This window comes from Lonchura striata, chromosome 1 (assembly GCF_050655825.1).
Source record: "Lonchura striata isolate lonStrDom1 chromosome 1, ASM5065582v1, whole genome shotgun sequence".
Taxonomy (NCBI): Eukaryota; Metazoa; Chordata; class Aves; order Passeriformes; family Estrildidae; genus Lonchura; species Lonchura striata.
In genome coordinates, this window is record NC_140703.1 from 110,069,433 (window position 1) to 110,080,585 (window position 11,153).

Consider the following 11,153-nt stretch of genomic DNA (forward strand, 5'->3'; position numbering starts at 1 on the left):
GAGAAGTGTGACAATTGATCAAAGATATGGAAAGACTTGTATAACAACAACAGATTATAAAATAATTGAATCAGGGAATATGTGATGATGTCTGTGAGATGAAGGCTGAGCTGGGGTCAGTCACTTGCCATCCTTCTGATAGCAGAGCTGAGAGGGCCTGTAAGGAAACTGGAAAGGTGCAGGCTCAAAGCAAATAGAAGTCTCTCCTCACCACAGGTAATGGAGCTGTGGACTGCCTTGCTACAGGATGTCTCAGATCCTAAAAGCTTGTATAGGTTCAGAGAACAGTGATGTAAATGAAGGGAAGTTAAATCAGTCTGGAACCATTCATTAAAAGGAATCAATTTGAGCTAATGGAAGTTCTTGAGGCACAAATACATGAAATCTGGGAGAGTATCCCTGTCTGCTTGTGTTTGAACTCTTTCAGCAGTCTCTAATGATTACTGTCAGAGAAGTTAACAGATAAGGTGAGCCCTAGGTGTGACCTTGTAAAGCTGTTTATTAGTGGTGCCTGTAGCCTGCAGGCAGCACAGCATGTGGTCACTGGTCAGGTGTCAGAGGTTGTTGGGAGGCTCAAAGATTTATTCAAAGATTACTGTGCTAAGTATCTGAGTGTGATTGTAGCACTGATACTAATTTAATTTCCATTAACTCATTTTTTTTTAAATTAAACTGCATGAAAATTTTAAAAGCTGGAAGTCACAGATTTTCATTCCTGTTGCAAATTTCCAGTGAATTTTAAATACTGCAAAAATTGCCAGGTTCTCTTTGTTGCTTTATTCAAGCAAAACAAATGAACTACTGTTATAAAGCTTAGTAGGCAACTCAACATTTGTCCACACCAGATCTAAAATTATATGACCAAGTAAGACTTTCAGTGTCACTCTGTGTGTAATTATGGATGCTGAATAAATATTTAGAATAGAATCTTTTCCTGCTAGTTGAAATTGGGGGCAGACCAGAAGGGAAGAGTGTAGCAGGTGCACTCACTTCCCCTTATTGCTTGTTCTCACCTCTGCCTGATGAATACCAAGCAGTCTTCTGCCTGGCTTATTATCAGTCCACCTTTAAAACAAGTCACGCAATTGACAAAGAACCATTTGAGGATGACAATGCTGCCAAATGTAGTAAAGGCCTCCCCTGAGATTCTCAAGAGATTGCAAGTCTTGACTTCCTTATGGATCCCTTATTTGATTCAGCATTCAGATCCAGCTAAGTGATACTGAGTCTGTTCTGAGAAGTATTACAAATGAAGGGGAAGGAGAATTCTGGACAATTTTGCTGTAACTGTGTTTGGGATGCCTTTGAGAATTCCTTTTCATTATTTCAAACTGGATTTGCCAAAGCACTAAGGTACATTCAGAAAAATAGTTCTTGGCAGGAATATATGTTAGATGTTTTCTAAGTCTTTTCCATTGCAGTTATCTGATTCTGTGGTCTGCTTAAGTTTTTCAGCCTTATAAGGCTTTTACACCTGGTATTCCCAGTTGTACAGCACTCAGGGATAAATGATTACTGAAATGCCCTTTTCATTAATCACAAGTTAGTAATTTTGTCAAGCAGAAAGTCCTTTCTGTTGTTAGTTAAAGAGACCAGTTATTGTGGAAGGGATGCTTGTGCAGGGAGTTTTCCAGCTTATAAGTTACTCTTTAACTTTCTGTATAAATTTTTCAGATACTTTGTAAATTTTCAGTCTTCCCCCTCGGTCTTTTACAAACAGCAGTCTGTACAAATCCTCATACTGTGTAAACTCATGTAAGTTGTCTGTGGCTTTGTTGGGCGGGATTTGACTCTGACCAGATGTCTTGTCCTCCTCCTGCAGCGTCCCTTTACTCTGCAGTGTAGCTGTGGGTGGCAGAGCAGAGCAAGAGCTTGGCAGCTGTGCAGCTCAGACCTGAAGGATGCATTTCCTGCAGCTCCTGTCAATTGTGGCAGTCTGGGTCTAAAAGCCTTTCCACTTCTCTAGAAGAGCTGACTTGCAAAAATGCAAGCTGGGAGCCCAGGATCTAGTATGCTAACAAGGTTATTTCTTGTGGGGTGTTTTTTTGTGGAGTTGTTTTTTTGGTTGCTTGTTTTTTCATTTCCCACGAAGAAGAACATTTAAAGATTTCTTTTTTTTAAATGACTAAGCAAGTGTTTCTTTCTTAGTGTTTTTCACCTGTGTGCAGAAAAGTATTCCTCCGTCTATGTATGATAGTATTAGACCTAAAGTAATTTCTCACCAGGGAGTTGGGAGTGTCTGTCTTGAGTTTTCTTTGCCTTGCGTGTAAATGAACAAGGACATTAAACTACTTTCATCCTTAAGGCAGTTTACACTCTTTTACCTCTTTATGCATTGATCTGGTCACATCACCAAGTCAAACATCCCCAAAGTCAACACACCCTGTTCTGCTCTAAGTGCCTGCCTCTCTGGGAGAACAGAACAAATTTTCTGCTGCTTTGCCAAGTAGCAGAGTGTCAAGGAGAAATGCTCTCTCTGCTTTCTGAAGATACAGAGATATTTTCTACAGCAGATAGGTCTGACCTAGAAGTAATGCAGAAACAGTACTCAAAGGCCAGTGACTACTTACTACCCTTCTATCAGAGAAAGTGCATTTTCTCTGCAGTCTGCAACACAGAAAAAATTATTAGGGAGAAGTGCGATTTCTTCTTTTTCATTAAAACTACCTTTCTCCTCCAGAGAGTCTTTAAAATGACATATCCTTGCACTGTATATGTAATGACTTCCAGTAAATCTTTAAAACAAACATTGTACAGTTTTATTTCTTTGCTGCCATTGAGGCCACTGAACAGTGATGTGGAAAGTTTGGTTCCAGTACATACAGGAGGACTGCATAATCCTAATTAATCCTTTTCTTTTTGTTTTTTTAGTTAATTATATATTATTTATTCCACTAAGAATCTAGTTAGCTGTATTCTTACCAGATGCAAAAGTAATAGGTATTCTTAATTCCCTGGTAGTCTTGTGGGGAGAGGGTGAGGTGTTTGGTTCTGCCAGGTTTTATCATGCAGAGATCCCAAAAGCCTTCAGTTGTGCAGCTGATGGCATTTTTCAGTGTTAGTTACCCCCAAAATGCATTTTTCTAAACTCAGAACTGTTGGTTTGGGGTTCACTGTGGAACACATGCCAAGGAGGGCCCTTGCAGAGAAGTATTTAGAGTCCATCTTTCCAGTCTTCCTTGCTTTGTTTGAAGCCAATGCCACCTGACACAGCTTAGATGATTTGGACCTGGGTTCACATGAAAGATGGTATTGTGACAATCTGCTTGTGGTGTCAAGCCTTAAAATTTAGGGAGAATGTCTGATCCTGGATTGGTGTAGGAATTGAAATTACTTTGGTTTTTGAATTTGCAAATAGACATAAGAACAACTGAACTTATCTTTGAGGGAAAAAAAATTTACAGGAGAGACAGTTGTTTCATGGACATGGCATTGCTCTTAACCTAAGTAAATCCTGATCCAGAAGTGTTGATGGTGTGTGTTTGCCCATGGTGTCCTGGTCCTGCCTTTGCACAGGGAAAGCTTGACCTCCATGCTAGAGGGATTGTGCTGCCTCTGGGGTCAGTTTGGTGGCATTTTCTGTTTAATCATATAGCATCAGGCCTGAGCTAAAAAAAATGATGAATCTGATTTGTCTGTGCACAAAGTCAGTCTGCAACCTAAATACATCATTTACTAACAACTGAGCAATTACAATTTCAATTCTACCTAGTGACTACTTTATAAATAGTTGCATGAAATATGTGCTGTCATTTAAAATTAATGTGATGCTGGCAGGAGGATGAGAGGGTCAAGTCTGTGCATTTTTAAGGAAAGCTAGAGTTCAGATATTCTGGCATGGACTGGGGGAATGTCATTAATTACAGGTTTTTGGGGTTTGGGTTTTTAATTATACCATAATATAATAAAATGTTCTAAATTATAACTATAAAACTGAGGGAAAGTGTTTCATAGTAGGAGAGACATTACAGGCAAGGATGGCTACTCTTTTGAGGCAGGGTGTGCTTTTCTTTTATACTGTTTCTTCACAGCATTCACTGCAGAAGAAATTTGATGGTAACACAATATTTGTGCTCCCATTTACTCATATTAACGTAGCAAAGAGGACTTTCAAGTATTGGTGTCCCCCTTTATCTTTATTTTTGCTTGTTCATATTTTTACTTCATGTTCCATTTATCTGTAGCTGTGTTGTCAAGGTTTCTAAAATATAATAACCTGTGTAATAGTCTCATAGTTAAGGGAGTATTTTTAACTGTAAACAGAGGATCTGGATCAACTCAAACTAAGCTGACAGTGATTGCTGTATGAGCCAGAGGGTGGGGCATATCTAAATTATGATAAGACAGTACAGCATAGTTGTGTACAGTACAGTCAAAATGGTCTGTCACTGTGAGCTAGTGTATTATTTCAATTTTAAAACAAACAAACCCTAAACTTATGTCTTGAGTGGTGCTGACAGATTTTGATCCACTGGATGGCTAATGTACATGCTGATTAGGCAGGGGCTTTTGAGATAATTTTTTCCTAGTTTGTTTTGTGGTTGGGTTTTTTTTCTTTTCTGAGTGTATTATCACTTAGTCCTGTCTCTGCTGCATGTTTATAAACATTGAGTGCAGACATAAGAATGTTAAAAGTGATGGGGAGTTTGTTTGCAAATTAAATCCCTTTTTTATCACTAATAATATAAGAAGAAAAAATGAAAGTTTGTGTGTGCTTATCCATGCCAGTTCTTATTTTAATCATCAGTATTTGAAATGCCTTTTTTTGTCCTCATTCTTTAAAACAACTTGCTTACAGTGCTTGTTTTTTATTAATTGTGTTATAGTTTCTGACATGTTGTGTCTTGCTCTTCTAGAAGGAGTTCTGGAAAGTCTACAAAAATGGACTCCAGGGAGAAAGTAACACAGGACATAGCTGGTATTCATTTTACCTTGCATTTCCATTAATCATTGGCCTTTTTATTATCCTCATTGTCATTTTTGTCATCTGGAGATGCCTGTTTAAAAAGAAAATGCGCAGGCAGTCGGTGTACATGCACAGGGGAGCCCACGGAGCGCTGGGTGATGGTGCTGATGGCAGAGGGCCCCTCCCGCCGCCGCTCAGCATTGTTCATTCCCCGCAGGAGGAAATGGATGAGGTCAGTGGGCTCTCCCCAGGAGGTCTGAGCTACTCGGATGCACGGTCAGACTCAATATCCACAAGGCTCTCAAACTGTGATCCTCCTCCTTCCTATGAGGAAGCCACTGGGGAAATCAGTGTGAGAAGAAACGAAGCTGAACAGCATTTAGATCCACCCCCACAGTACGAAGACATTGTGAATTCCAGTTCAGCCAGTGCCATTGCACTAACCCCCATCGTCACCAGTACTAAGTAAAGCAAGAGTGCCATGGACCTTTTAAAAATCATTAATCATTTTGTAGCACTTTATCTTGGCTTATGCATTTCTGTAATTTAATGGACTTGTATACGATGAATTTCACCTTTTTTAGATTCACTCATTCTTTGGGTTTGGGATTTTTTTTTTCCCCCTATCGAATGTCTTAAAAGATAAGGAATCTGTAGTGCAGATACAGATGTGGTGCTCTGTCATACTTCTCAAAAGTACCTCTGTTTTGAAGGATATCACTTGTTTTTTTCCAGACACTGTCCACATTCCCCACAAGATTTGTGGGATCCCCCTCACCTTTCTTACTTCAGACTGCCAGCATTCCCTGCAATAGGGAATCTTTAAACAACATGTTAATAGTTATTTACACTAGAGGGAACTGATTTTGCAGTATTGCCTCTTGTCTGGTTTGTTCCTTTTTCTCACTTTGATTTTTGTTACATGCTGCATCCTCTCCTGGCCCTCAGGAGGCTGGGAGCCTTTGTGTTCAAACCAGGATCTCGTGTAGAGAATGCTGGTGTAACAGCAATAATTCCACAGTCCTAGCAGGAGAGATGTATTCTTAAAGCTTTTGCTATTACAGCTCAAAATTCTGTAAATGCTTAGAAGCTGACAATTCAAGACACTAATTGGTGAATTTAATGGTGTAAGTTTTTGTCTGTGTTCTGCCTTTCCTGTTTTCCAATCTGGTTTTACTTTTATATTCTAGAAGTGAAAAGTGTGCATGTTAACTTCAGAACTTGAAGGTTCATGCAACAGTAATAGTGAAGTACTCAAGAGCGGATAAAATCCTCATCATGGACTTCCTACTGTGATTTTTACTGGGACCAGGATGTAATCTATAAGCACATATACCCAAAGGCATTACTTTCCTTTCTAAAGGGAGAAAAAGGGAAGAAAATCAGTGTCCATGACTTCCTTTTTTCCCCAAATATTGAAACCTTCCTCAAGGTTATGCCAGCTATAAATTCCCTTCCTCAAGTTCTGATACTCCCTTGCCTACTGACATGTACCTTGTGTGCACCTTGTACTGGTGCATGTGGAAATTCTTTGCAGATAATATAAATATCTTTTTTCAACAACAACCAAATTTACTGCTTATCCATTCCAACAAGGAATTCTAAGAACATGCAGGCATAACCCCAAGCATTAGTGTGGAGTGACCTTTTGAGGCTGAAGAGATGGATGCAAGTTACGTACAGGCTTGTACAGAATTTCATCCACTTGGTTTAGGTGGTACAAATTCTAGTGTGGTGATTCTTCTATTACAGGTTGATTTAAAAGTTAAGTGCTCTGTTTAATTTCTGAGTATTAAGTTTCAGTTTTCTTTCTCCCACACCAAGTAGCGTGGCATTAGCTTAGTACTCTTCTGTGTTCTACTAATCAATTAACACCAGTTGAAATGTGTTGAGCCCTGAAGGACTAAATTATGTTATGTTGGCTTTCTTACAACAGAAACCCAAACTGTCTTATTTCAAACACTCCAGATGAAATGCCAGTGCCATGTGTTTGAAATTGCTCTTAATGTCCTTCTCATGGGGACTTAGCCCAACTGTTCCCAAAGGATTTCTGGGGGAGGGAGCCTGGAGGGAAATGGATGGTTATAGAAGGGTGTGTAAATGCACATTTTGATAAGAATATGATCTAACCTACTGACAAGTACAGTTAGGAGTTCTCATTTTTGGCAAAATGTTGCCTTTCTTGCCTGCTGGGAATCTTCAGCTGCTAAGGCAAGTTGTATTCGTGATGAACTCCTGGCCAAACTCCTGACTCCATTGTCAAAACTATAATTTGTATTTATATTCATTATATATAATAGATATATTAAGATAAGTAGGTAAGTACAGTATATTTTGGACACTTGTAGTAAAAATTGCCTGGGTTTTGTTTGTGGACTGTCAGGCCTTTTCTTTTGAAGTGGTTTTAGCTCTTGTGAATCCTAAATTGCCACTTGTGGAAGTTAAAGCTCCTTTCAAACCAAGCAAGAGTTAATAAATAAACTGCTTTAGGCAGATTCAGCAGAACAAAGTGCCTCATCCAGCATGCAGGAACCACCTCAGAAAGAGCTGGTGCTTCAGAGTCTGTGCCATATTGGCACCTCCTGTGCCTGCCAGCACAGACAGGAGTTTTAGCAGTAACTTCCTGGTCAGGATATAGAACTTTTCTGTAGGAAATGCATGGACATCACCCATGTTGCATTAGGTTGTTAAGCAGCTGCCATGATCCCTGAACATGGCAGTCTGCTTTAGTAGCTTAGAGATGAGCTGGCTTTTCCCTTTTTTCTGTGTTTTTTTTTACTCTGTGTTCCACTACCACTTTTGAAGAGTTTCTTTCTGGCTCCTAAGTTGAGTATGTTACTTTATCCTACTTTATTGTGTCCTGTAGATACTTTTATGTGCAATCCAAAATTGATGCTTGCCATTCCAAAAAAAAGTCATAACCAAAAACTTAGTGATCTATGAGTTAAATTAATTGGACAATGCCTTTTCCATGAGTATATGAGTATGAAAGCCATTGTGGGCTATAAATTTATGTCTTGGTGAATAAATTTAATATTTAAACAAAACCTGTGTGGGACAGTTGTGCAAATGCATTTCCTCTAAAACATGAACAGTTTTCTCCATGTTGGAATAGTGTCAACTTACAAATTGTTTGTTCTGTTTTGTGAAATGTAGGAAAAGAAATTAGCTTAGTTTTGTGGTTGGCTTTTCTAACCTGATTGAAAAATAAAATTTTATTTTTACTGGGGTTTTTTATAGCTTTTTTTTTTTTAATTTGTTTTACCTGTCCTGTAATTGCATTGTGATGCAATAAATATAAATTTATGGTTGTACCTCTCTAGGGTTTTGCAACTCTGAATGCAGTGCTGTCTTGACTGATGACATGAATAGTCAGGATACTGCCTTTCCCACTTCTGAATGTAATATTGAATTTCATCTTGTATTGGGACTGAAATGATTTAAAACTAACTTAAAGGTGGCACTGTTTTAAGAAATTATGGAAATCAATGATTTGCTTTGATTATATTAACATTAGTGAAGGTTGCTCTCTCTTCACTGGATGTAAATAACCTCTGATTACAGTATTGTATATTTTAAAGGGGTTTGGTTTACATTAAATTATCCTATTTAAACATTTTTGCCTATGTTTAAAGAAAATTTTTTGTAACATTTGTTTTTCAATATGCTAAATAAACAATTTTAAGATGCCTCTAATGTTTTAAAATATTAATTTTACACAACTACAGTGAGTATTAACTTTGTGTATTTAAGTGGTCTTTTAATATCCATTGTTATGTGGATTTAATCATTTTCATGGATCAGTTGCTTTGATGATATAAAATACAATTATAATTTTGTATGTGAGTAGGCAATTCTATTGATTTAAAATTCGGGCCCAATTTTTATCAGAGTTTGGAATTTGTATTATTACCTATTTTTTAAAAAAGCATTCAACACTGAGTTGAGCTCATTTGTGTAGAGTCTAGTGTTAATAACACCAAGGTTGTGGTTCAATCCCTGTATGGGCTGTTCACTTCTAAGTTGGACTTGATGATTCTTCTTGGTCCCTTCCAACTCAGAATATTCTGTGATTTATTGTAGCCATAGCTAAGGAAGTCACAGGCTGAGGGAAAGGAAATAGCAAAAAATGTTGAAGTTGGAGGACTCAATTTCAAAGTTCCCTTTAGCCACTTGAAAGTGGTTACAACATGTCATGTCAGCTCTAGGAATGATGAATTAACAGAGAACAAAACCAAACCCAACCTTGTGTAATGATCCCTGCTGGAAACGGAAGGTCTCCATTCCAGGCCACACGAAGTGGATGTCATCCCTCCCTGCTCAGGATAGAGTGACCAGGGCAGGCTCTGGGGAGAGGCTGGAGAAGCCCGGGGCGAGGTTTGTGTCCCAGAGCTGTGTGCTCCAGTGCAGTTTTGTGCTGCTCGTAACAAAAGGGCCAAGAAGCAGCAAAGGGCAGTGACTCCCCAGGCTGCCCTGGCTTAGGTGGGGTTTGCTGTGCACACACACATTCGTGTCCTGCCACACACCCATCAGCTCGGGCTGTGTGCCCTGGCTCAGGCCCCTGCAGGCCTGGCTTCCAGCTGTGGGAACGGGGGAGGGGGGGGATACGGTGCTGAACTGGTGTCATGGATCTCAGTTTCTATAAAAATCAGATCGTTGTACAGGTTACCAGTGATGAATGCTCATTATTTATTGTTTCTCGAGCCCAGAATGCTGTGCTGTGCTGCTCTAAATCACACTGATCTATTTCTTCTTATTTTCTGCATAATGTGAGCTTTGTAAATGTCTCCTAGTGCCACTTGCTGATTTTTAAAAAGAAGAAAAAACATGTTCAGCTGAAAGCACTGAGGTGACATCTGTACTTTTTCATGGCTTGCTGCACGCACATTTGATTGATTTGCTACAGGGTCATTGAACTTTGAATTTGCCAGAAAGTTGAAGTACACTTTTCTTCTGCAGGGGTATCTCAGTAATTGTATTTTTCATTTGGCAGTGAGTTATTGAGTGCTAAGTAACAAGTCAGTGCAGGAAGGGTATTGCTTATGCTATATTGACCATATCTATCTATCTAGATATGTAGATAGATACAGATATGTCCAGCACATATATTATACAGGACTTGCTTACCATTTATATCTGTGCAGATGTTTGCTGTAATATCAGATCTGTGTCCTCTTCGCCTGTCCTCTCTCTGTATCCTGCAGTAAAGACACACTGCTGTGCTGTTTTCCCCTTTAGAAGCAAAGCCTAAGAATCAAAATGACAATTTTCAGTGTGCTCTGCTGTTTCCTTCTCCACTTGGAAGCATTGTACATAACTGTGTGGCTCCCAGAGTTAGCTGGGGAGCTTAAAGCAAGAAGGAAACAAGCATATAAAAAATTCATTTTGATATTGCCAGCAATGAAATCTCTGCATAAGGAGTAATCTGTACCAGATTGTCTCCCTGGCCTTGCCTGTGGTGTGGGATGTGTTTTCCCACACAACAGACCCTGGATCAATTCCATGGGTCAGAGGCTCCCAATTTGATTTTTCTTTATTTATTTTCTCACTCAGCTCTTGCCGCTGGCGGTGGCCCAGCAGCCGCTCTTGGCTGTGCTCAGGGACTCTGAGTTGTTTGTTTGGTGACACACATCTGCACACGGGTGGCTCTGGGACCCAGGCTTCCCTGCTTTCCCCCCTGACCTTGCTGCTCTGCTCACAGCCAGACCAGGCAGTATTTCAGTGCTGGACAAAGAGCTGAGGGGATGAACAGCGTGTGGGACCAGAGGCAGGTGTCACCCTGCTGTAACACACAGGGAGGCACAGTCTGTTATCACCTGTGGCCTTTTCACTACCAGTCTGAATGCAGCCACCTCATGTGGGTTGTTTCCAAGATTAAAACCACTGCAGGCAGCATTTCTCACCAGAACTTTCTGTGAAAAATGGTCCTGTCAAAGAAAAGCAAGAGTGTTGGGACCAGCTCAAACATTTTCCCCAGCCAGTGCCCCTAAACTCTCTCAGCACAAGTAATTTATTGCCATTTACTATTAGAATTACTATTTTTATTCTTTTTGTTATGCTTTTGTTGTATCTGCTTTTCTGATCATGGTTGTATTCTAACCATAGCTTTTTCCTTACAGATGGGTGAAAGTGAAATATACATGTAATCATTAAAAGTTATATATTTTTTTTTTCATTTTTCTCTTTCTGGGTGAGTTGGGGTTTTTCCTCTTAGCTTGCTAGTTTTTGCATTTTGTTTAATGGAAGT

General features: G+C 39.4%; 1 protein-coding gene across 5 annotated transcripts in view; it reads left to right on the plus strand.

Annotated features, from left to right (window-relative positions):
- The window catches only part of PRRG1 (proline rich and Gla domain 1), a 30,869-nt gene extending 22,267 nt beyond the window's left edge, over positions 1 to 8,602 (plus strand). For all 5 annotated transcript variants that reach the window (XM_085585655.1, XM_077781663.2, XM_085585663.1 and 2 more), the window contains exon 4: positions 4,857 to 8,602. In XM_085585655.1, the coding sequence (XP_085441781.1) occupies positions 4,857 to 5,375 (519 nt within the window). In that variant the 3' untranslated portion in view covers positions 5,376 to 8,602. The remainder of the gene's footprint in view (positions 1 to 4,856) is intronic.
- The last annotated feature ends 2,551 nt before the right edge of the window (positions 8,603 to 11,153 follow it).